General features: G+C 40.4%; 1 protein-coding gene across 2 annotated transcripts in view; it reads right to left on the bottom strand.

Moving 5' to 3' along the window:
* Window positions 1-6,986: 6,986 nt before the first annotated feature.
* The window catches only part of GALNT7 (polypeptide N-acetylgalactosaminyltransferase 7), a 73,872-nt gene continuing 54,418 nt past the window's right edge, over window positions 6,987-26,440 (bottom strand). The window contains exons 4-12 of one of the 2 annotated variants that reach the window (XM_075091137.1): window positions 25,798-25,928; window positions 25,469-25,548; window positions 23,412-23,594; window positions 19,866-19,983; window positions 17,837-17,959; window positions 15,660-15,878; window positions 13,356-13,454; window positions 11,915-12,043; window positions 6,987-9,216 (exon numbers count right to left, since the gene is read on the bottom strand). In XM_075091137.1, the coding sequence (XP_074947238.1) occupies window positions 9,079-9,216; window positions 11,915-12,043; window positions 13,356-13,454; window positions 15,660-15,878; window positions 17,837-17,959; window positions 19,866-19,983; window positions 23,412-23,594; window positions 25,469-25,548; window positions 25,798-25,928 (1,220 nt within the window). In that variant the 3' untranslated portion in view covers window positions 6,987-9,078. Of the gene's footprint in view, window positions 9,217-11,914; window positions 12,044-13,355; window positions 13,455-15,659; window positions 15,879-17,836; window positions 17,960-19,865; window positions 19,984-23,060; window positions 23,244-23,411; window positions 23,595-25,468; window positions 25,549-25,797; window positions 25,929-26,440 lie in introns of both variants that reach the window. The other variant, XM_075091136.1, reaches the window with a different exon arrangement.

The raw sequence follows: 26,440 nt of genomic DNA, 5'->3' as shown, positions 1-26,440 counted from the left end.
AACGGGAATGTTCGGAAAAGATAAAGCCATAGAAGAAAAGCTAAATTAGTTTTTCACATCCGTGTTCAATATGGACAATCTTATGAAATTACTCACGGGAAACTTTTCACTGGAGGTAAAATGGGAGGTCTGCCTCAAATCAAAACTAGAAGGGACGCCCAAAATGGTTGCAGGCATCAGGGAGACTGGTTACGCTGCATTAGAGGTCCAGCCAAAAGGCATACCACCCAGTAAAGACAACCACCAAAAACCAAAAAAAGACAACTGAGGTGAATAAAGGGCAGGTGTGAGAGAATAACAAATGTAGGAAAGCAAACTTAAAAAGTTAAAGTTATTTCTAAACCAGTAAACCAGAAGAAACCCGCACCCTGACAGGCCAGACACAGCCATGTGTGGCAGGGAAAAATATCACAGCAACAGGAGAAAACACACAATTAATAACAACTTTCAAACACATCAGAACCAGGAGACCTGCCAAGCAGTCCTAGGGACTATAGATGGTCAAGATATAGTAGCAATGCCTAGAGAAGAAGTCAAGAAAATAAACCTACTTTTTTTAACCTCATAGTGGAGCTTCAGGAAGTTTTCATGACAGAACTTTTTAATGGGGGAGGCATGGTGGAGCATCTGTCTCAAATCCAAGTGTAAAAGGTTTTGAAACAAAATGACAGGACAGATGGTATTCATCCAAGAGTTCTAAGGAAATTCAAGGTTGAAATGGCTGAACTATGAACCGTACTTTATATTTTTTCACTTAAAACCGCCTTAGTGCTAGAGGAATGGAAGGCCACAAATATGACACTAAGTTTTAGAAAGCATTCTGTGGAGATACAAGGAACTTCAGACCAGTAATGTCCATATGGCAAGTTGGTAGGAGCCATAATACTGCCAAGAGTTGCTGGACAAATGGTTAAACAGGAATTTGTGATTTCACAAGAGGAAATCCTGTTCCACAGACCTGTAAATATTCTTCAAAGAAATCACTGAACGTGAAGGTAAAGGAGATCAGGTAGTTCTGGCCTCAAGCTCAAGTGAGTTTGGTCTGGTCTACTTCTCATAAAAAGCGCTGCATGAATAAATAGCTGGCTAACAATACAGGAACGAAATAGGAATTAGTCATCGGTTTCACCAGTGGAGAAAAATCATCTATGCAATCCCATAGGTTATTTTTGGAGATGGGGCTAATGGCTAGTGAAGACTGTTTAATACACACATCAATGACTTGGGGAAAAAAAAGCGGTGAATGGTGCTGCAAGAAAGATGAGAGCTAACAGCGAAGAACTGTAAAGCCAGCCTGCAGCCTGAAGTGACAGGATAATAAAACCAGCGGGTGAAATACAGCGTTAATACAAAGTGTATTGAATGTTAATGTGTGCTCCCCCAACACGTGTGAAGGGGAAAAAGCAGGCCTAACGTTTATGTCATGGGTAATAAGGGCAGACAATAAACTACATTACATTAGTCTGGAGGAGATGCTGGAGCTGTAATAGATAATTCTGTGAAGATGTAATAGACGTTTGCTAGGAAACCAAATAGCATGTTAGGCATTATTAGGTAAAGAGTTGAGAATAAAACAAATATTGACTATTTCCTTACCATCTTCCTAAAGAAATATAAAGTTTCATTTTTCTTAGATCAGCTTAGAAGAAAGCCTATTTACAAAGTTCGTCTTATTTTTCCCAAGTAAAACCTATGGTCTGAAGAACTGTAAATCATATACGCCTCTTTTGGTTTTTTTTTTTTTTTTTTCTTTTTTTGGGTGTCTTTTCAAAAGGAAAACCTTGATCAGAACAGCTACAGACCAGGGAACTGACTGCAGTATATACAGGCTTTAGAACTCAAATAACAGAAATTGCAAACGGAGAGAAAATCAGAAAATTAGGTTATCTTTGATTACCTAATGATCTATTGAACTATTTTCCTAACTGTCTATCGCAGGCATCTTGTGTATAACATTGGTACATAATCTAGGACTTACTGCTCAGTGACGGATTATTTGCTGCAGTGGCGAATGTCACTGATCTTGCTTCACTTGCCTTACCATCCTTAGCATATATTTACTCTTCTGTTTGTCTTCTCATTTTGGCTTGTATTTCTTTCCACATCTTGAAATATATATGTCTTTTGCCAGCAACCCCTGCATTTCCAAAACTGCTGGGCCTCTCGTACGAGCCGCATCACAGCTCCGTCTGCTTTTCCATGATTCCTTTTGAATCCAGTGTCAAGAATCCCGTAACGGAGCCCAGATGTCGAGCTTCCTGCTGCATTCTCCAATGCACGCAGCCCTTGAGGGACGCATAACTCTGCTAACTGCGGGATGTGCACGAGATTCAGACCTACTCAGCCAAAAAAGTTGATTGCCTACACAAATTTCTCTTCATCAGCACAATTAAGTAATTGTCACAGGCTGCAACCAACTCATGAGCGAATCTGTACATTGCTATGACTACCCTGATACCCTGAGATCACCTGTTCCCCCTAGCCTCAGTGTTGGAGAGGCTCTTGATGTTCCAGGACCGTATACAGAGTCAACCGCCAGAAAAACCTTTAGCCAGCAAATCCAGTGCTCTACCTGTAAGTTGTATGGCTATTCTCAGTGTTTCCTGGCCCACACATCTGTTGGCAAAATCTGTATCCATAAATCCAACAGAGCTGAAGGGATGATGTTTGTGTGGACAAGACCACATACTTCTGAAAGGCCCTTTAAAAAATGTGCTTTGATGATATTATTGTCAGTGCTGCCACCCTGAAGCCAGCTCCTGGCTGGCTGGACCCAGCACTGACCTAGCACTAACAAATCCTTTGGGAATAAGACTTTTAACAGGCCTTCATAATTCTCCTATATCGCACTGATTTGTCTCAGCAGAGTGAAGCGCAGCGCGAGTGTGCCTCTTCTGAAACCCTGAAACACTTTGCGTAATCAGATGTGATGGATGACCGAAGTGTGCCTAGATTCAGACAGCGGTTGGGCAAATTCTGGACTACTAAATAGAAAATACCATCTCTAGCTCAGAAAGTGCTTGAATTGTGTATTGCCAGAAGTAGGGACAGTGTTAGACAAGTATCCTTGCCCTGTCCTTTCACTCTGCCCTGTGCTGCTTGACCACGTTGATCCTACCTACCACTGAGGGAGACAGGTTACTGTGCTAGCTGGACCTTTGGTCTGACATTGCATGTACTTTTTAAGTTCTTACGTTAAGCTCAGTTCTTATCCTAAGTAAAAATATTTTTCAACTTTGTCCATCAGAGACAAAAGGTCCTGATATTTCAGGAGCATGGACTCTATTCCTCTCATAGTCATCACATGGAAGATAATGGGACACCGTAACATTAAAAAAACCAAAAAAAGTAGGAGTGGTTCCTATCTGCAACTGGGAATGGCTCAGGTCAATATCACTCTATCCCCACTAGCTTTAATATCAGTATTAACCAGGTCCTGCTCTGAAACAGGGTTACAGAATTGTTTTCCTCAGCGACACCCCACACCATCCTACCTTCACTCCCAGATGGCCGGACAGACAGCCTTCCCTTCCATCGCCAGGTTGATCAGCTCTGTCTTTAGAGGTTCCTCAGCACTGTCAGGACAGGTAGGACTTCAGGGCATTCCTCAGTGCAATTCGAAGAGCAGTATGACCAGAAGCACTTCCAGAGTTTGCTGTGCTTTTCCTCCTAGTCAGCTCTTCCCAAATCTCCCTTCTTATGAACCCACAAGAATCTCCAGAAGGTCTCTACTTTCAACCAGTTCTACTTTTGTTCATTGTTTCTGCTGCCTCAGAAATAAAAATATGAAAATTGCAATTGTAGCTGCCTGTTGGGCAACTGTGATGGCCTTGAGGACTCTGGCAAGAGGGTGCAGCCATCCTGCAGGCTCAGGCTAGCAAGGCATCCATTGCCAGGTAGGGCTCAGGGTCTCCTGAGTGTACCACAGGACAACACAGTGCCTCCCCAGTGGGATGAGATCCATGGCTGTGTGGAAGCACAGCTTGCAGAGGGCACATTTTCACCCAACAGCCCTTGCAAATGCAGGCACCAGCCTTCATGGCTCTGGCCGTAGCTGTCACCTGTAAGCGCTAGTGCTGTACCTCTGTGGCTGGCCTCACTCAAAGAACATGCACCCAACACACAGAAGATCCACAGGACTTCGTACTCAAAGATCCACCACTGTTTAGTGTCAGGGCTTGTTCAAAGACACTGGCCTACACTATTTTCCTGGGGAAATCCTTCCACAAATTTTAGAGAGGCTGTATTTTGTTTCCCATTTCCGTTCCAGTGCCTTCAAGTGATTCAGAAAGCCTATTCCAAGCAGGACTTCATTTGAAGACACCGCTTTAACGACTGTCCGGGAATGCTGCCTTCTTGACTGACACAAACGGCCACCAGCAGCCCTTCCCAGGAAAATAAAATATCATCTCTCCATTTGTTTTCCCTTCCCCTTTCAGGCCCCCACGGACACTCAGCTGTAGGGTGCCTGTTGCCATCACATGCATCTCAGGCATTAGAGTTGGTTTTGGTTTTAATATGGGTTAGTGCTACACTGCTTCTCCCACCTCTTGTGCAAGAGACGTTACCCTTGCACAAGAAACACTGCCAAGTTGTTTGAACTGGCAGCCCATCGGAGGTGGTTCTGCTTTCACAGTCAATGATCGCATTCACAAGACCTGCGTGACACACCTAGCCCTCAGCCCTGCTTTACCGGCACTCCGCTTCGGATGGGGCACAGTTGTTGTCCCTAAAGCAAGCACGTTTCTTTTCAGTGAAGTATTTTAGTGAGGAAAAGACGGGATCTTACACGCAAACATACTTTTTCATCTCGGTGTTTGAACAGCTCTAACTCCTTCTTACAGGCTTTGATCCTTGTCACCTTCATGGACCTGCTAACTGAGGGAACATGCATTTTTCATCAGTCCGTTGAGATCCATCAGACCATAAGCTATGCCACTACCTTGCTGAAGAGTCTCCACCCACATTGCTGTTCAGAATAACTGCAGAGCGATGCAACATGGTGAAAAACCTAATGATTGTGCAGACAGCTTATTTTTTCCTTTACCAGGACCCATGTTTACATGGTAATGAAAAATACTTAATTTTTGTTTCTCATTGTGAAGAATGGATTATGTTTTTAAGATTTAAAAACCAAAGGTTACTAACCATTAACTGGCTTATCAAGATGTATAATCCACACAAACACCTCTTCCCACTTTTGCTGTGCTCCATGCTAGTTAACATAGCTGAGGGCACCATGAGCTAGGCAGCACGCACCAATGTACAAACCTGCGGCAGCAGTACACGAGGGAAGATGACCAGGGGCTCCCCGAAGTGAAAGGAAGGCCAAACTGGCTTCAGTCTTCAGGGGCCACTCACAGTTTATGTACTTCTATTTTTTAAACCCAGAGGAAGCCAAACTCACATTTTTTGATAGTCTATCACTTTTTCTACCTAGACTCATTCTACATAGAGAGTCCTCCCATACAGTGCCAGCCAGGCTACACCACTTAGTATTCCAACACCACAGGAGTTCAGAGGAGACCTGCAGGGTAAGCAAAGTCAACAACCTGAGGACTGAACACTGGCAACCACTTCTGATGTTCCCAGAAAGTAAATATTACTCTGGAAGATAAACACCGACACTTCTCAACGATTGCTCTCATAAAAGTAGCAAGATAAGATTTCGGAACACAGCAAGACCTAGTATTCCCATGCCTCTTATAGCAAGGAAAAGAACAACCAGAAACAGAAACACTGCTAATTTGTTTTCCCTGAGCTGTTTCTTTTCACCAGTTAAACTGACGGATCTAAGCTCACCAGCAGGGGACAAACAATAAATGCTTGTACAAAAAAAGTTTGTGTTCAATGGTGTAGATGATTTCTTCTGCATGTTCTGAAATTCCTGTGCTTCTATGGATCTTGCATAATTCGACCTTCTTTAACCTAAAGGAGAAATTGTGCTTGTTATACAGCAACATCTAGCAAAGCATCTTTTGTGTTTTTATAGGCAGCTGGTGTGTTTTCTCTTTTCTTGTGAAAAGTCTCATAGATCAGAGATAAGCATAAAATTTTTACATCCCTGGCATAGAGTGTAATAGATCTCAGGCTTCTTGGTCTAGTTTCAGAGCAGTAAATTGATCTTGACTGTTGTCTTTAGGGACCGCAATTTGTAGGCAGATGGTATGGAAGAAGCTGATAGTACTACAGCAGATTGACTGGCATCAGGGAAAGAGGATGAACTGATTCTAGGATGCCGTCAATGGGACAGTGTCTGGTACTGCTTAAAGGTGCTGTTGGTTGTCCTGGCGCTAGAATCTCCGGTAACGAAGAAAGATGTCCCTTCCTTCCCACCAGCTCCTGTTTCTGTACATAAAAGGGTATTTCCTACATGAACCGGACTGTGCTAACCCCAGGATTTTGCCAAAGGAGCCTTTCGAAATCTGAATGCACAAAAGTGCACTCACAGACATAGCTGGGAAACAAGAATCTCATCTGTAAAAAAGTGCTGTAGATTTCAGCATTTAGGTTTGCTCTTAGGCCAGAACTTGTGTCTTCCATGGCCTGATGTAACTGCATACTCTTTTGCCAAGAAACCTTCTTGGGAAAAGACGACTGTTTGACTGAAACATGTTTGTTGGTGGCAACATACACGGACTACGATAAAATACAGAGTAAAAACACTATCAGCTAGTCCTGACCTGTGGTTCTACTTTAGAAATCGTTCTCAAGTTCATTTTCTATGAGCATATTAAATCTACCTAGTTAGATCAGGGCAGGTGATACAAAAATCCGAATGTGTCCACGTGGCAACTCTCAGTGGGAATTTCATTTTTCACCTCACTGGCAAAAAACCTGAGTCCCCACAGATACAACAAAAGGTAGCTAGATAAAACATAAAATAACACACTTCCAGTATTTGTACGTTTGTAACACTGAAGTTGTCTAGATTTAGAGATATGGGGTTTCTATAAAGATAATAATCCATTTTTACTCCGTAAAAGTATAGCAAACCCAAGAATTCAAATATTTTATTTACTTCACCTAAAAAACAAGCAACCCAGAAGTAAGATATACATAGGTTTCCCAGATTTATCCCTAATAAATTTTTTTAGATTTATACAATTTCTACAGAAACATACAGTGTATCAAAATCTGCATAAATCAAATTTATAAAATATGTAGAAATGCATAGTGATATTATCATCAACTTACAAAGCAAGAATATGGGAATTATTTTTTTCCAAGCCTGCTATAGTAGGAAAAAGTCATTAACAGCAACAGCTTCTTACGATCTCATATTTTGTAAGGTTTCAGTCTCACATACAGATTCATATTCACATACAGCATCAGCTTTCAATGAATTGCACAAAATACCCATTTAAAACGCACACTCGCACAATTTGTGTGCCACCATTCTTTCTCTTATGCATAGTCATATGATTAAATTAATCTACCCAACACACTAAAATGGAGTCAGTTTTCATACACACAAGGAACAAGCACCGGCACACACCCTTATTCTCCTTTTTTTCCAGTTTCTCCCTCCTTTGTTTTCTATTTCTCTTAGCTCTGAAAGGATAGATGAGAAGTGTAAAGAAACTAGCAAAGATCCCAAACTAACAGGTTAGTGCAGACAGCCCTAAAAAGATCAAACTCTGTCACCAAATATGATACATAACCCTTGTTAACATCAATGGAAGCTGCATGCAACGCTATTCTAGATTTCAGGGAAGTATTTAGTCATATTTAGTAGTGTGACATGTTATAGGCATAACTCTTATGAAATCAGTACACTGGTGTCAACATTTAACAGTCACAAAATCTGGAATAAGGAAGTGAGGATAAGTCATTTCTCCTCCACCTCTCTGTTCATTCAGAGTAAATATTTATACTCCTAGGGGAGTTCACATAACCTCCTTTCCCGAACATTTTTAGAAACTTCTTCACATTCTATTCTGTACACTATAGCACCAAGTGGTTGTATTTTCGGTTCCTAATCCCTCAGGAAAAGTTTCCAATGACAAAAGTAAGAAGAAAATTAGTATAAATGTGGTTTCAGGATTTCCATTTCTCTTTTCAAATCTAAATCTGGCACCCAAAGCAGTTGACAGATGTCCTTGCAAAGATTTACGTAGATGTGTTAAGGAGCTGGACGGTTTTTCCTAATTATAAGTTTTAGTCCACCTCTACATGATTTCCATTTAAAGTAACGATATAAATGAAGCATTGGATTCTTTCTATGTTTTACGTAACTGTGCAGCTTTATTTTATTTCTTTTTAATTATTTTTATGTAAGGCATAGTTTAAACAAGCAAGTTAGTGCTTATAAATTCTTAACTGGAATCACAAGGGTGCTTACTTCCATCAACCTATACCACATTAGCACTAAACTTGACACTAAGCTCTTCCTTGCACCGTACACAGCATCCAGTTGAAGTAGAGCAGCCAAACTAGCAACAGAACTGTCTCTTCAGTAACACAATAATTACACAGGGTGGTACGGTTGGTCCCTACCCCTGGTGACAGCTCAGAAAAAGCCATTGTATAATTTCCAACAAATGTTTTTCTTGTGAAAGAGAGAAATGAAAGAGGCACTAAATATGTTGAAATTCACCTTCCAAAAAAGCAGCATGACTGTGAGAGAAGGCCACCCTGGCTAATAACCTGTGGCAGTGCTTAGTAAGATGCAAAATTAAATAAAAATATACAGCAGGTTGATAATCACCAAGTTCTATGAAAATCTGGTTACTCCAACCTTTTCAAGTGTGTGTAAAAAAACTGCCTTCAGACCCCTGAGTGTAATCCCAAAGAAGACGACAACGCTTTTAGCTATGTTCCTATGAAACACAGCTAACAGCACATTAATTTACCAACATCTTAAAACAAAAAGATGTAAACATCTACAGAGTTTAAGGTAAAGCAGTTTTGTAAACATTAACTGCGATGATAATGTTATTGTAATAATCACAGTTCGTCTATGTCCTTCATCCAAGCCAGGAGGCTCGCAGCTGTACAAAGTTAATAATTGCAGCAGTGTTCAGGCTATTTTCAGTCCTGTACAAATTAATGTGTCAGTAGGTAGGTTTTGTCTGTCTACACACTAAGGATGTTGTTCATTTCCCATTTTTGCGTTGCTTTACTGGAGTCACACTCTGAAATGAAAACTTGATGGAGGACTTCGGACCGATCCAAGCACTTCCCTGATGGAATGTGAGTAAATCTGTGCAGATTCTGGAAAACAAAATCATCAGGAACATGTGTTGTTTTTTGTTTTGGTTTGTTTTTTAACATTTTCTTCCACAACTGTAATACAGCTATTTACAAAAGCAGGCTTCAGGGTCCCAGGTCAGTTCTATACTCATTTTACTATTTGTTAAACCTGGATTTTCACGGCCTTCACATTATGAAGTGTTTGATACATGTAGATCCACTTGAAATGCTCTGCATTTCTCTTAGGCAACAAAATGCTAAGAAAATGAGCAAAACTGTGTTTAAAATGCTTCCAAGCCTTTTCATCCATCCTATAGCCAAAACAAAAGATTAACTCTCAAGGACAGAGAATTCACTGGGCAGATCCTCCTTCGGTTAGCCCTCACATAAAGCAATTGCCCAACACCAATGTTAACCACACTGGGGAAAAAAAAAAACCCAGTAACTCTGCTCTCTGTTTGACTGGTAAAAGGAAAAGAAGAAGGTATGAGAGCAAGTCTGGCCTCCGGAGCAACAGGAGGCTGCCTAAGTAACTGCAGACCTATTGTGCCTAGCACATTCAGGCTGAGACTCGCACTTTTGGCTCCCTCCACATGCCTTGTGCTGCCATGCCTGAGCCTCACGCATTTGCAAAGCCGCCTGTGGCTTCTCCCCCACTTGCTGACCCTGCATGCCAGATGCAGCCCCGACTCACTGACCAGTTGCGTCTAGCGTGGAGAGCAACGGAGCAGAAGCAAACCCGCAGTACTGCGGCCGGGCTGGGGCTCCGCAGCCCTGCCCCATGGGCCCAGCGCCCATGGGAAGACACGCTCCCCCCAGGCGTGGGGACCCTCTCCATCACCGTCTCACTCCCACATGCATGCACATGTCCAAACGTTGGGTCAGCTCAATACCTGCTCCCACCGTGTGGCCAGGCATGGGGGGCCTGTACTTGGAGAGGTAAACATGCCTGAACAAAAGGAATAAGCAGACCACCGCCAGCCCTGTTCTGGATCTTTGCTTATGGGCACCGAAGCCCTGCTATTGCTTAACGCTCAAGCAGCACAGATGTTACGCTCACCAAACTGGCACGCAAACATTCATTCCAGAAACAACCAACCGACCAACCAGATAAAATCTCCTGGCAGCTTTCATTTACACAAGGCCACAACATTTTTCAGCGGTTCATAAGAATTTCATTCCTTACACCTCCTCATTAGCAGGAACGGTCATACAATCCGTACTGCACAGCAGAATGTGCCAAACATCTAGCATTTGCTCGGTTCCACGCCCTCGGTGGTCCTTCTGCTCTCACACTCTTTTTTTGTATTTCTGGAAGCCAGTCAGTGTTTTGTTCTACAGCCCAGACCATGCCTACTGGGCTTCCTTATAACTTGTGGTAATAAGCAAACAACTACACGTCTTGGTACCACTGTGGAGGAAATGGATCTTATTGCATAAAAGAAATCCTTAGAGAAGAGCCAAGTAACATGCTGGGACACACCAGAATGGCTGGAGAGTTAACAAGTGCTATATATTATCCCAATATTAACGCAGAAGTCAGCAGGCACTGGAACACTGCTTATTATTTTTACATTTCAGGTTCAAAGAATTTTGTCTGCCTATATGGCATAAGAAAGCTGAGTGGAAATGGCATTATGGTGCTTGATGTTTCCTAGCTCTATGCAAATATCAGAAAAAGTGGGGTGGCTTAAAGGATAACAAACAGATTTTGCAGCACTCAACGGTGCCTACATCTTTCAGAAAAACACAATCCAGATAACCAGCTAATGAGCTAATAAATATGCAATATGCTAGATAGACTGAAGAAAAATCCACACAGAAGAGTTTCTTAGACACAGCACCAAGTTATGTGTGGCTATATCCAAGGATAACATCACCCTTAGACTATTCAGTCTCATTTTTTAAGGGACAAACAGAAATATAACCATAGACATTTCTTAAAATAACCCTTTCAAAACTAGAATAGAGGACTCACAGATGTAGTGACTAAATAGACTGCAGCAGCCTTCACAAGTATATAAGCCAACATTCCAAGCCTTTATTAATAATTCATAGATTTTGCAATAGCATTAGAATCATGCCGCACCCAGAACTCACAACAGAGCATGTTATTAGAGAACAGCTAACGAACAGGAAAAAGAAATACTGAAGAAGGCAAAGACAACACAAGAAGGCAAAGGGTAATGCTGTGTTCACCTATTCCTATGTAGGCTTAAAAAGATCTTCTCTTTTTAAACAGAGTAACACTTCAATTTAGACCTCCTGAAATTAGATCTAATATTGATCCCAGCTGCTAAATGCACCTCAGCATTGAGGTAATCTTCTCACAGCATCCATTAGATAAAGAAACTTTCTTGATAGAAAGCATACAGAGAGGGTGATGGTACAAAAAGCTCTTGGAAACTCTTGTTTCCTCCGAGACAAGTGCTAAGACCTAACGCACCTGGGGCAGCACATATAGCCTCATGAGATTTTCCGTAAAGATTCTGCTACAGAAGACAGCAACTAGAACTGCTAGCAAAAGCATCTTTCCCTAGAGCAAGTGTTCCTGCAAGCACGGATTTCCAAGAATGTGCAATTAACAACTTACTCGACTTGGTTCAGTTAACCTTGTCATAGAGCTTTATTTTCAAATATACATGAAATAATAAAAAAGAGGTGCAAAAAACCAGAATGCAAGTCGTAATTTCTTTTCTGCTATATATCTGTTCCATACCTTGAAGTACTGCCAATCCTTATATTCATTCTGATTACAGTGTGTAATCATAACTTTGGATCCATCCGGTCCTTTCGTTAAGCACTGATCATATTGCATGAGTTGATTAGCTTCATTGATTCGGAAAAGCTAACAGAAAAAAAAAATTCACCTTTTTAACAGTTGATTCAAAATAACAATTAGTTTGGAAACACTGAAAATACCAACAAGAACTGCATCACTCAATATATTCTCTGGTGTTATTGCACCTATCTTTCAGGAGGGCTCTTTATTTCACATGACTTTTACTACCCTGACACTCAATTTCATGGATAACTTTCCTGTAGGATTCAGAAGGCTAAGAAACTTAGCTAGCAAGACAAAAATGATAAAAATAAAGGGATCCCTATTTGGGACATTTCTGAAAGTGTTTGATTAAAAGCCTTTGTATGATTTGATGGCCAAACAATCCACTGTCTTTCTAAAGGTCTGACAGCAAGTCCTTGGTCCTGGACAGTGATTTCACGTGAAGACAGTACAACTTCGGCATTTTACCCAAGGAGGAAACCAAACTAATGCATCCAGATACAAAAAGAGTATCCTAGCTCCTTCTTATGAAATAAATGTTACAGGGTTTTCAGGGGTAACGTATACAGAAAAAGTAGTGTAGGGAACTTTTTCATTAAATATCAAAATAAGGGAGGTATTTCCATGGGCTACTAAGAGCTAACCCAAATATGATTTTCAAAAGCACCGTCCTCCTGCATGTGATTTCTTGACTGCCGTGACAAAACCTACCTGGTTTAACTCACCATCAGCATAAATAAGGACTTTAAATGCTGACAAGTTTTCCAGCCAAAATACGGAACAGCATGTTTGTGTGGTACTGTGGGTAGGTTTGTAAAGATACAGGTCAAAGACAATAGCAGCTTGGATTACAACCATCTACTAGTAATTATGTGCTGCCAATTAATTTGTAAATGAAGCAGAGGCAAATTTGTATTCAATTTCTTGTCTCCTGTGGTGGAAGATAAGTTACTGCACAAAAGTGTTTTATACTTCCATTAGAGCAAAACAACCTTGTGAAATAATTGAGTGAGGGGGTTGTTTCCTGAAGGATTAATTACTATGAGAAGATAAACGACGAGTCAGCAGCAATGCTAAAAGCTGCAGTTGTTCTAATGCAGTGATATGGTTGCTTTAAATGACAGTTTGTTTCCTCATGTATCTGCTTCGCTGAAGAAGAGATTATGAATTTGCCTTCAATTTTGTACCATTTGTGTTTGAGATGACATTTTCAGATTCCCATATTTTAGCAGTGTCAGTATGCTTATGGAAAATCCCTAACTCCTATTTTTGTAGCTGGCACTTAAGTGACTTCACGTACAGGCTTAACAGAAAGCTGGCCTGTTATCATCCACTGCAAGTAATTCTCCTTCAGGCTTGCCTCCAAGCTCCTTACCTGATTTCCTCCCATTCTGTGGCACGGCCCAAGCTCAATGAAGCCACCATTGGTGTGCCCCATGCTATCAATGCAGTAAGAGGTTTCAAAGCCTCTAATCTGGAAAAGAGGTTTTGTACTCTAAGTTAGTCTCAAGGAAAAAATAAGCATGAAACGAGTTCAGAAAAAATTCCCACTTATCTTTCAAACCAGAAGCAGGTATCTGCCAGAGAGATATGAGACACACCTGTGTATGAAATTTAAATACTGATGTTAACCATTCTGGGAGATGGAGCTTCAAGCTGCCCATGCTAATTTGTGGAATCTTAGTTAGAGTACACTGATAAAGCAAGAGTTGCAAAGCTCAGCTGCAAATTAATGACACCAAAATGTAGGACTTTCAAGTATTTTAATTTATTCAATCTCCTATCAAAGCATGTTCAGTCTCCCAGGTCTTCATAAATAAAGCAGGAGCTCAGCTAAGTTGCTCTCATTTTGTGGATGAGAGAAACGTGAGGCAGAGAAGTTATACACAGCTATTATTAAATGCAGCCAGGCACAGCCCACAGACCCAGATGCTCAGAAGTACCTTCTGCAGCAGCAATTACACAGAAAAAAAACCACAAAAAGATATAAAATTGATGAGGGGAAGGCACAGGTATAGGAAGAAAGAACAGAAGTCCTGTCAGAAAGCATGCCTGAACTGCTCATTATCCCATTCCCTCCTCAGAAGGGCCAGTGAACAGCTTTACAAAGACTTCATGACACATAACGTTCTTTCCAGACCCATTTCCTTTGCCAGAGCCTCTTTCTTCTTTGTGATGGTAGAAGAAAGTCTGGAGCACTAAGCTTAGACCTGACTTCCAGAGAGCATTAGGGAAGATGAACCCACACTTTAACTCCCAACAGTTTGGAAATACAATTAGTGCGGTGTTACAAACAGGTGGCGAAACAAATTTCTCAGATGGAGGATAACTGGCAGCCAATGAAGAAGAGTTGAAGCAAACTTCAGAGAAGTGTCTGAACTTTCCTGTTACTTCACCAGAGCCGTTTGCTTTTATCAGGGATGATTTTCTGCAAGGTGGCCATTATTATTTTAGTCTCTTCAGACACTTTCACCTCAGTGAATAATAATATATAACATGCCTTCCTCAGCCTTTATGAGGATTCAAAAGGAGGTCTAAGGCTAATGTAGTAACTGATGCTTTGTGCTAGCTTTTAGGTAAGAAATAAAGATGGCATTGTTCACCTGGTCCCTCAGATATAAGACTATTTGTTTCCCCTTCCACCATGCACATGCTCTGTGTCACTAATTCCTCAGAGAAGTGAGAGATGACACTTTAACTAGAGTTGGCCACATCTAGAGATGGCCACTCTTGGCCATAGGAAACAGCATAATCTGTACTTCCTAATACTCTTTTGAAGTTACAGAAACGGATCCATAATATCTTGGGAAAGAAGGTTGTCAAATTTGGTGGGACACAGGACTCCTCTGCTAGTGAGACAATTTTCTGATTTTGCCTCCATGATCAACAAAAATAAAGTTGATAGGAGAGACAAGGCAAGGCTGGAACCAAGTGAAAAAGGCAAAAAAAAACCCCCACCCAAAAAAACCCCAACTCATTTGAAGGGAGGCAGGAGACCTGCAGTAAGAGCTCCTCAAGGTGTGGGCTAAAAGCTGGAATGAAATGGGCAGGGTTCAGCAAAGTGTCCTCCGCCTGCCCAGTGACATGCCGTGTCAACCATGGGAAAATTGCCAAATTTGTAACCACATCCTTAATTTTGCAGTGTCTCACTCTTACACATTAATGCTTGAGATGACTGTTACAGAATCCTATCAAATTATTACATGCAGATAAGGGATTTACTGAGGCTGTAACTGTATGAGTACATCACACGCTAGCAAATGTAGGAAGAATGTACTCCACCTGGATCTCATGAGCTATTCTCTAGGCCTCCACAGAAAAAGATTTTCACCTATTAATCTTTGCCAAGACTCCTACGCACACAGGATTAGCACTTTTTTTCTTGTAAAGAAAACGAAATCCCGATTACGGAAAAAAGAGCTTTAGACATAACTGAAAACAGGACTAGAGATAAAATAATCTTTCAAGGAACTATGGAGCTAATTAGAAGAATTGCACTTCAAAGTGCAATTCCTAGGGTTGTATCTCTATAGCTCTCTGGCTAGTATCATATACCTTAGTATAGCACAGTAATCAAAGAGCCTGTTCTCAGACTGATGTCCAGTAACAATCACTTCCCTGTGAATTCCCAATTTTAAAAAAGCTCCTGAAATAAATACAGGTTATGTGGTGTACTTACCTCTCCCCAGTCCATGTTTTTAGGTGGCAGTGGATAGTATGAAGTTATATCATATGCTATTTCTTCCATAAACCACTTAAAACTTTTGCAGTTGTGATCTTCACGGAATTTTTTCAGCTCAGATATATCTCCGTAGGGTAATGCTTTTGTCTCGGGCCGACTGGCATAAAAATAATCTTTGTATTCATCCCACCACACTTCTACAACTCTGACATAGTTCTGTGAAGAACAAGGACATTGCTGCTACCTCAAAGCACACACAACAGGTCAGACATAACTGAATATTAGTTCCAGAAATTTAAGGATTTCTCCTCTTAAAAAGTGACAGCATGAAATTATTATATAGCACTAGTAATTTGTCACCTTCAGCAGATTATACAAGACACACGAATATTATTTTCAAATGACAGTTTAGGACTGAAGCCAGCAAAACAAACCGGCTTTTTCTAAGTTTAGAGAATGTTTAGTTGAAAATAAAGACTCTTCAGTTATGGATGCAATGAAGAGTTGCAATCATTTGCTGTGTACCAGAACTACAATTCAGAGTTTGTATTCACCTTCTACAGTTTTAATACAGAGAATGATATACATTAGACCACTAAAGATGAAAACATTAAGTCTTAAATGGGTCAGCTATGACACACCAAGGAGATCTTATCTTCTTAAGTAAAGTAGTTTATTGCTGCTTGGAGAAGGGGAAAAAATGGATAGCTCGCCTGGCGAACAAACCTCTCCCCCTCACATCCTTTTACTCAGTCTCTTTGATGGCTCTTATCTCTATATTACCTGCACATGTTCTAGATACACCCCTCACTTTGTACAATTCTTCTAGCATTAATAACCTGGTGTTGAAACACCCATAACAGGTTGGATTAAAGGCACAAATTATTGTGTGAGTTTTACTTTGTTCAATTTATGCTGGATGTGGATTAAAGCTATAAACCCCCCACATTTACTGTGGGATAAGAGGGTGCCCAAAGAGGGAGAATGCTATTCCTGCATCCTGCCTTGTACAGAGAAGCAATTTAGTATTTAAGAACACTCAACAGTGTTTTCTTGTAAGCAGATGAGCAGACTCATGTAAGTGTTTAGTATGCAGTAAATATTTTTGATCGGCTTTTCTGAAGAGTGAAATGCCCATTTCCTCCTACCCTCCCTTGTACCGGTCCTTGTGTTTATTTGATCAAAATGTTAATCCAGTCACGTTACTAATAGAGTATCTTTTTTTTTTTTTGGGGGGGGGTGGGGGGGGGGTGGGGGGGTGGGGGGGGTGTGCGGGTGTGGGTGTGTGCGTGCGTGCCAGGTTAGTTTCCTACCGTTAAGCAAGGCTGGGACATTTCCCTTTCCAACAGAACCAACTGCTAGCTTGGCTCAAGCCATACTCTGTAACCCCACCAGTCGTCAGCGTCACAGGTCTAGGAAGCTGGCTCTGGGATTGGAATTTACAAAGAACTAGGTCTTTGGGAACAGGATTTACCAGTGCCAGAACACTGCACAAAAGGAAGCTTAAACCAGGCAATAGGAAACCTTAACAGGAGGGTTGTCTCTCTTCCTGCTGGTAGGTGGAAACTTATATGAAACAGTTTTTCTTGATTCAAGTTATCTCTTCAGATACAGACAGCTGGCTCACTCTTTCCTTGAGGTGATGTCTACTTTTAATATCATGGCTTGAGCAACACTTTGAACTTGCACCATGCCTGAGGAGTTACCAACCTTTCAAGTGAAGTGCAGAGCATGCCATTTTCCCAGGTGTCATTCACTGCTTCTTCATTAACAAATGCAGCCACAAAGGTCTGAGAGATGCTAGATTACAGCATTCACTAACTCAGCCTAGGATCACATCCTATCAAGTCAAACGGGGATTTCAAGCCCATGATCATCATCTCCAGTAGCGTGCTGTAACTACTAGAGTTGTTCATACTTCAGTTGGGCACAGCACAGCAAAGGCTTGGGGTGCTGAGAGTAAGTAATAGGAAATGTGATTCGCACCTCAAAGATGGGGAAGGGTAGAGCAAGAGGATGGGTTCCAGGAATCTCTACTCTTAGTAATCAGTGAGGATGACAATCTTAGCTTTAGACACTAAATAGCTTTGAAGTGCTCTCTAAATTGCTACTGATAATTTAAATAGATTTATCTACAACTGTTAACCACCTTCAAGGTTGCAGCGGAACAGTACCTTTAATGTAGGAGAAGACCCAACGTACACAGGGGGTGGATTTCCTTGCCAACCCTGGAGACGATAGATGTGTCCAACACGTGAACAGGGAACAAACAACAGCTTTCCCCCACACTGCCAGATCTACAAGTTAAAGCAAAGGTGGAGATATTAATATATATGCCCAGGAATTTAAGACGGACAAATAGATAATAAATTACGGAAGAAATGTCAACTACTTTTCTTATTATACCAACTGTGTGATATATTTAAATATTTTTGCTTCACATGTAAGCTTAAACATAACAGGTCTCTGAAATGAAAGGCTGTATTGAGCAGATCTTCAACTCAGCCATGCAATTACTCAACTAAATTACGTTTTAAAAAAGCTTTTAAAAAAGTTTGCCACCTCATTCTGTTGCTATTTTAAAACAACAGTAATGAATGAGTGCACGAAATCTGGAACTGGATAATTTTTATTATGACAAATTAATAGTATTTTGATTTTATTAAAGCAGTTCACATACCATCACTAAGATGGGTTTTGGTTAGATGCCCATCACATTTAAGTTTTTCTTAATAAAGACTAGTAGGAGATAAGGGTGTCTTTGGTAACCCATTGTTCCAAGTACAAACAGATTTTTCTTTAACTATAGTAGCTGAAAATAAAAAACGGGTAAAACATATTACCATTCTGAAACTCCTTCCCTCCCACACATCCTTGGATAATCCATTTATGGGGAAAAGAAAACATACCTAAATCTGAATTGAGTTGCTCATAGTTTTGACAAGTTTGAAATGTAGCACCAAATCAAGCTGACTTTGAGGATGTTCCAAACTAGTCCGAATACCAGGTTAAAAATATGACTTAATAGTATTAGGAAAGATGGGCAGAATAGTTTACTTCCATCATCATATTCATTTTTTTAAGTTTCATCAAAAGAAGCCCTCAGATATGCAAGGCCACTATATTTGCTATCTAGGAGTCAGCATACAAGACTGATAAATGTTACTTAGTTCTTCTGAAGATGGGTTGTAATCTACATGAAACCAATTTGGAGGTCTCTACATAATCAGCACTTCAATTACAAAACTACGGTATGTAATTTCAATTATGATTTAGCTCCAAGCAAGATGGAGAATTAGAAGGATAAAGACCCTGTATGTATAACATCCTCAATAACTACCTTTTGCATATGGATTTACAGCTGAGCAAGTGCACTCGGAGCTTTCCTCAAAATCACGAAGAGCAAGAGTAGCAAGGGGAGCTCTGAATGTTCTTTTAGTAAAATTCAGCTACAATTTCACAGATTGCTGCTGAGGATATTAGACGTCACCACTTTTGTTTGCTAATTGGGACAGATTCCTGCTGTCTACCACTTGTGTCATTATGAATACTGAAGCTGTGAGAAACTAATGATGATCATCTTATGTTTCCTGCTAAGTGAAGAGCATGCGTATGCCTAGGAGTGAAAATAAAATCTTCTGCAGTGATTACCAATTATGCAGTTAGCGTTTCAATTACGAAGACTTATTTCGTAAAGAAGTTCTTGAGATTTTGAAAATTATGTGAGATCATTTTTCAACCATAAAAATGGTAGGAAGGAGGAAACCAGGGCAGATTAGTTTTTGTTGGATCGTTATATAATCTATGGGCATCTATGCATAAACTGAATGCTACTTGTTCTCTGTAATCACTTCCATTAGAAACGACATTTTTCTATACTTGCCACGAGAGCATTCAGTTCACCCACATAAAACTTGCCAGTCTGGTTTTAGATTAGACATTTAGGGTTGTGTGTGATCCCAAACCATTAAGAAAATCTAGATTACTCAGTATTTGGGTCTCAGCACTAGGCCACCTCTCTGAACACTTCTGCCCCAAAGGAAACATTAAGGACATGCATGTGGGCCACGACGTCTCCTCGCAACAAAACCTACCAGGCTTCATGAGACAGAGGTGGTGCAAATCAGAGGTAGATGTGTCTGAAGTATTTGCAGAAAAAAAATATATCCTACACTGAATTAGTTTTCAATTTTTTGATGTTACCTTGTAAGAAATTTCAAAATTTTCACCACCCCAAATTTGAAGACCTGGATCATAGAGACCCAGTTCAAAGAAGAAATCGCGTTCAATAGCAAACAATCCACCAGCCATTGCAGGGGACCTGTAAGAGGAAGACAGTTTAACTCCTTTTGCCAAAAGGATATGACAACACTTGGAGAAAGCTTTGATTAAGGAAGCAATTAACTGTTAACATATAATAAAGATTAGATAAATGGCAATACACTGAAAAGTCATAAGGCTTTGTCATCAGCTTCCAACCATCTTCTGACACAGCATCTGTAATATTTCTATATGAAGTCACAGATTTGACTGTTTGCTTTTTTTGTTCTAAATTATACAAAATTTTGTTTGGAATTATCCATTCAGCCAGCCAGTGTGCTTTTATTAAAATAAAGAAGGTAAGAATCAGTGTGGCAAGACATTTCTCCTTTGAAAGTTGTTCAAGTTTCTGAGATAACAGATAAGACCGTATAGCAGACTTAAAGGTTATGCTCTGAGGAGCTGCCACATTGAAACTTATTGTCCGTTACACGAGCAACACGGATTTTCCCAGCTAAATGATACCTCTCTATCATCTCCCTCTGGCTCTTTGTCTACCATTGCCATATGAGACACTTCTCATTGTCCTCAGTGAACTTTTTAAGAGGTCCTGGATCAACTTGTACAAGGCTTCCATTTTGGTTCAGGTGTTTGGTTGGTGGTGGGTTTTTTTTTTTTCCCTCCCTGTATGCCAGGGCTCAATTAGCAAGTCTTAATGTGTCAAAAAGTCATGGTTTGGATTAGAGCATTTTTTCATTTTTTGCAGAATGGCTCTAACCCAAATTCTTTGGTTGCTTGCTCACACTGAAATAGAGAGTAGGATACGTTAAGCCATTTCCAGCGCACATACCAAGCATTTTTCACCTGGGGATCAATAAACATATAAAAATCCTAATGGATAAAAGCTGGAGTCCCCACTAAGTTGGCAATTTTGAAAAAAGCTAATAAGGAAAAAGTGAGTTATTTCTGACTTCAGATGATGTGCAGTACTGAAAGGAGGAGGATGCAAGAGTCCAGATCACTCTGATAAGACAAATGAAACACAAGTGAAATATTCCTTCGTGGCCAAAGTACTGAGAGATGGGTCATTTCTAGTGTATTCAGTCTCTTTTCTATTAGATTTTTAACTTAGTGATGCTCCTTTTAACAGCAATGATTATGTATTTCCCTTCTGCATAGAAATGTCTGGAGGAGAACTGCTTAAGAAAAAATAACTCACGGGGTTAGCATATACAGCCTCCGCAGAGCAGGGGCAGGGCAACAACAAAAACAGAGCTTCTGGGTCTATCAGCTAAGCATAACAGTTATCAGTTTAGTTGTTCTCCAAATCAGATGCTGAGTTACTCTTAAACGTCCCCTTCCATTTGGCTGCTTACTGGATTCCCCTCCAACACCGCTGCTGCATCGCAGGGGTTCAAAGGGTAGGAAGCCAGCAAGCACAGCGGGGAGAAGCACACCACACAGTACAGCCCTGTGGCTTTCCTGCAGTTTTGGTTTTCCTTAGCACCATGAAGACTCGGCAAGTGTAGGGGCCTCAGATGCTGAGGCTGCAGTCTTGGCCTCCAGCGCGCTGTCGAGTGTGTTAAAGAACACAGTAAAATCCGCATAAGCTCAGTAGTTTATTTTATAGCATACGAAGAGGTAAGCATAATATTTCTGAAAGAAGTATTCAGTCCTGAGGCAATTCTCACATTACAAAAAGTTGGTTTCTGTGCTTTAAGCTGTGGAGGTTTTTTTTTTTTGTTTGTTTGTTTCCTTTTTAAACTAGGCGATCCTGGCTACAGTTCCAGCAAGACTTTTACTTGGTCTTATTTGCCTTGGTATTGCTGCAACAAAATGCATACAGCCTGGAAATAAACAGACGCAGGGAATGACTCTTTTTAGAAGAAACATTGTAACTCTGAAAGTATTACTAAAATAAAGTCATCCTTTAAACCATTCTGAGAACATGTGTTCTGTGTTTCTGGAAACAGTTTAAAGGATTTTAAGACCTGTTTGGATGGTAAACACAGAACACAACAGTGATGTTTGAAATAGTTTATCCCCCTCTAAGCTAATATTAAAGTTCCAATGTGGACAGCCTTGTCAGAAAATGGTATTATTTATACTGTATACAAAACAGATCAAAGCTTCATGACTTCCTTGCATGTGTTGCCATTTTAGCAGAGAACAATCATGGGTGAGGATAGGGAATTACCAACATCAGTTCTTACGATGTTTAAATCATATATATACAAGCAATAGAAGACATTAGATTCTGAAGATGTGAGGATTGCTTTCAAATGTAGTAACACGATTAGTTAAGTGTGAAGAAGAAAGTAATAAAAAACAGCAGAACCACAGTCTCCCAGTCTTGAAAAGCCATCCAGAAACCCTAGTTTCTAAGCTAGGGTTTCTAGCCAGTTTCTGTTTGCTGGGAAGAAAACATACGCCCCGACAAAGCAAAAGAAAAAGGTGGGGCTTCTGTGAAAGTTATTGGAGTTTTCCCAGAAAATAAGGTTGTGTCTTCTCTTTTTCCCCCCCTTTTTTTAAAAATGTTATGTGTATTAAATTAAAATCCCCACTTATACTGAGGCCTTAGGAAATATCTGGCCAAGATTCTTAAACAGTATGCTTCTTTGTCAGATGCGATCTATTATGAAGCAAGTGGGAGAAATACGACAAAAGGGATTTTTTTGATGAACATGCATAACCCACGAGCTGTATGCATGCATCAAGCCGTGATAGCAGGCTACAGATTTTATGCATTACTGGCTATTATAAATACTCACAGCATGCTCGTTATTTCAAATCAAATGGTTAAATAAGCACTCTTGTTTCCAACACTACTTTTAAATAAGTATCATAGCTAAATAAAGTTTTCCCTGGAAACAAAGTCATACAGTATTTTATTTTGCCAAACAAACCCGTCGTTCTAATGTGCACCCTCTTAACCACACAAGAGCAGGAACGGAGAGGCAGCACAAGGTAGCAAAGGTATTTTGAGCACATAGTCAGTAGTGGCAAACAGGTCTAATTAAACACAGCAGCTGGTGTAGTTAGAAATATGAAGATTTTCAGGCTAGAATTACATGCAAGTTTTAGTGGATCAATATCGACTTCAGAAGAAAAGAAACGGGTAAGTGATTTAGTGATTACCGATACGGTTCAGTTTTTGTCTTTCTGCTTTCCTTCTCTCGCTTGGTCAAGGGAACCCTCTTCCATAGCATACTCCAATCCCACGCTCCTCTAGCAAACCCATCTTCGTCACCACCCCCTTGTGGCACAATCTTATAAGTGTTGCCATCTATGACATCTATAAGCGGCACAGTGCATGTGGTTCTGCAGGGTGGCGGATGGTGGCAGGGAAGATGCGGTTATGTGCAAGGACCCGCGTGGCACACGTGCACCAACCGTAGTTCATGGGAAAAGAGGGGGGAGGGAGGGAAAAACGAAAGGGTTTAGACAATTATTCATTATGATTCACAGTATGTAAACAGCTTTCTTTACCGATAAGGCTCAGTTTTATGTTTTCGTTTGGACTTTTCCTTGTGGCTTAATGGAATTCGTTTCCATAGCAAACTCCAGTCCCAGGCCCCTCTGGCAAAACCATCTTCATCCCCACCTTGTTGTGGCTCAATGGAATAATCATTCCCATCTATGTAATCTATTAGAGGTACAGTACATGTAGTTCTGAAACATTTATAGAAGGGAAAGAAAGAGCAAAATACAATTTCAGAAGAGCAATCTGTCTAATCTGAAATTTACACCATTAATCATTAATCTTAATAGAGCAGTTTATACGAAAAGTCACTTGTAAACATTAAAAAATGAAGCTTCATTAGAAGAAAAAAGTGATAGTCCTTTATGTTGTTTTAAGAGGCTCTGAAATCAGAAAAGTTAGGTCTGAAATGCTGATATATCAATTACTTTATCAATACTTTTTCCTTTACATGTATTTCTTGACATAGGTCTTCTAGTAAGGCACTGCTGGAGGCAACAGAGGAGCCTTTTAGAGGGCTAGGGTTCTCACAGTATTATCATTTCCCATAATTTCTACTCATATCAGATCTTAGCTGTCAACAAGTACGATAAACTCAGCTTTTACCCGTGTAAACAAAGATTTTCACAATTCTGTCCTATTCAACTGCCCTGTAAAGCCAACCTCTCAGGATAACAAAATGTTACTGGTGCTCCTAGCAGCAGTCTTCAGTAGAATTTTTCCTTTTTGATTTGCAATATGCTCCTCATTGTGATCTATCATATAGAATATTCACCAAGGAAAGCACATTATCTTGTTATTCTCCCCAAATTTTCCAAATGAGTTTCATGGTGACCAAACTTGGAGCACTTCCATCTTTGTAAGTCAAATTCTATGAGATAGAAAAACTAGCGTGTGGAAGGGGAAGAAACACTAACGCTGTGCTCTTTTTTGAGGCAGAAGGAGCAGCATGCTTGCACCCAGGGGACCAGGGCTTCAAAGAAGGCTGCTGAGTGCTGCCCTCTGGCACCACGTGTCTTGGCACCCCTGGTCCTCCATAACCTCTGCCTCTGAGGGCAGTGCTGGAGGATACCTCTAAAGCTGCCTGCTCTCACCTGCCTTTCTCATGTAAAAGAGTAACACAGATGTGATGAAAGCACACAAGCACTTCCACCTTCTCTCTAGTACCCCGGCCCAAATACAGGCCTGAAGCTGAGTTATAGCCTTTAAAACACACACAAAAAAAACCTCCTCAAGAAAGGTCTGGTAGTGCGACAGGTTAACAAATAGTTTTTAGGATTAAGCAGTTATTTTATGGGATTAAAGAGTTTAAACAAGCACATGGTTTCCTAAACACACGTAGCCCCTGACCACACAAGCTAAGAGTGCAGTAGCACACAGCAACAACAGCATTTCAACAGCTGGAAGAAATGAAGCCCCTGGGGATATCCCTCTTCTGTCACCTCTTGCAGATCCCACGCACACAGCGCAGGCTTTTCCACCGCTGACTCCTAGCAAGCCTTTGGGCTTGCAGCAGAGACAGGCTCCAGCCCTGGCCTCGGTTCGCTAGAGGCGACGCTCCAAAGTGCTTCAGAGGAAACAAAGACCACCATATTGCAAGACCAAAGATGAGAAAGTTATAAAACTCTTGATATCACAGGGGCTTTAAAGCCCTGTTAAATCAAAACACTGACTGCTACTTTTCCTCTACCAAAAATAACATTTTTGTTTAGTTATTTTGTTTAATCAGGCTCCTTATTCAGTATAACAGGACATATTTATAGCAGTCCCTCAGAATGTTGCAAAAGACAAGAGTTGTCTTATATTTAATCTATGCTAAGCAAAATATTCAGTATGCCTACTGAATTTAACTAGCTGGAGATCTATTTACCTGACTATTTTCCTTCCTCCTTACATAGCTTTTATGCTGGCAGATAATAAAATCATCATACAGCAAACACTGTTATAGCTTGATACAGATATGTATAGATATAAGAGATATCAACTATAGTTTGAAAAGTGAGATTGTTATTGTGACTTTTTCTTCCTAAGAGGCCAGACACTGAAAATAGCAGGAGAACATTACCTGTCTTTAGATATAGGAGCTATAAGTGGCGCATACCAATTAACTCCCACCTCACAATGGGCATCAAGGTAAACCAAAACCTTCAAAAGAAAATAAAAAGTGATTTCTGTTTCTGTATATGAGATCACAATGATTTAATTAAGCTTATTTACATTGAAATGCTTTCATATATAAACAAAAAGAAGCTTAAATGAGTAAAATTAACAGTATCGGTAATATAACATTATGTTTCTACACGTCTATTTGAATGTAGAACTACTACCACCTCTCCCCCAAAAAAAGAAAGAAAACAAAAAAAAAGGCAGACTTGCGTGTGCATGGGCTCCTACCTGTCCAAGTTTAGCCTTCTGGGCTCCAATGCTCCTAGCCTGGATTAAACCTTCTCTCCTCTCATTTCGAAATACCTTTACAAGGCCGTTCCACTGCTTAATATACTCATCCAGCCTCTCTTTTAAGTGTGCTATCAAATAACAAAGAAAAAATTTATTTTGGTGAGGTTTAATAATAAACAGTTTTGTACTCTTTGTACAAAATTCTTTGTACTCTAACACAAATCCAACTCTACTTAAAAATATCTACAGACATTTAGGATTATAAGAATCTTTAATTCCACTGCTCATACTACCGCTCACAAACACTAAACCCAAAGAGATCAAGACTTGGAGTGGTTGGCCAGTCACGTCAATATATCACATAGTGGCTTTCAGGTCTTTGCCTGTACTTCAACCAGGCAGAGAAGTTTCTACACTTCAGCACATGGTCTTTCCTCATCAGATAATGTCACGTGTACAGTGGAAGGCACTGCTTTTCAGTTAAGCATTTCTCTTCAGTCACTTTCTGCCTCACAAAATTTTCTGTCAGTCTATTAAATCTGGAAACCCGAGACATAAACCTGCCGTACTCAAATTATTGCCCTCCCTCATCTAGACCTGTTCCCTCTTGGGGTTGGGATGGTCTTATGCTAATCTTCTA

Source organism: Phalacrocorax aristotelis, chromosome 4 (assembly GCF_949628215.1).
Source record: "Phalacrocorax aristotelis chromosome 4, bGulAri2.1, whole genome shotgun sequence".
NCBI classification, from domain to species: domain Eukaryota; kingdom Metazoa; phylum Chordata; class Aves; order Suliformes; family Phalacrocoracidae; genus Phalacrocorax; species Phalacrocorax aristotelis.
Note: the sequence above shows the minus strand (reverse complement) of the source record. Positions and strands in the feature narration are given on the sequence as shown.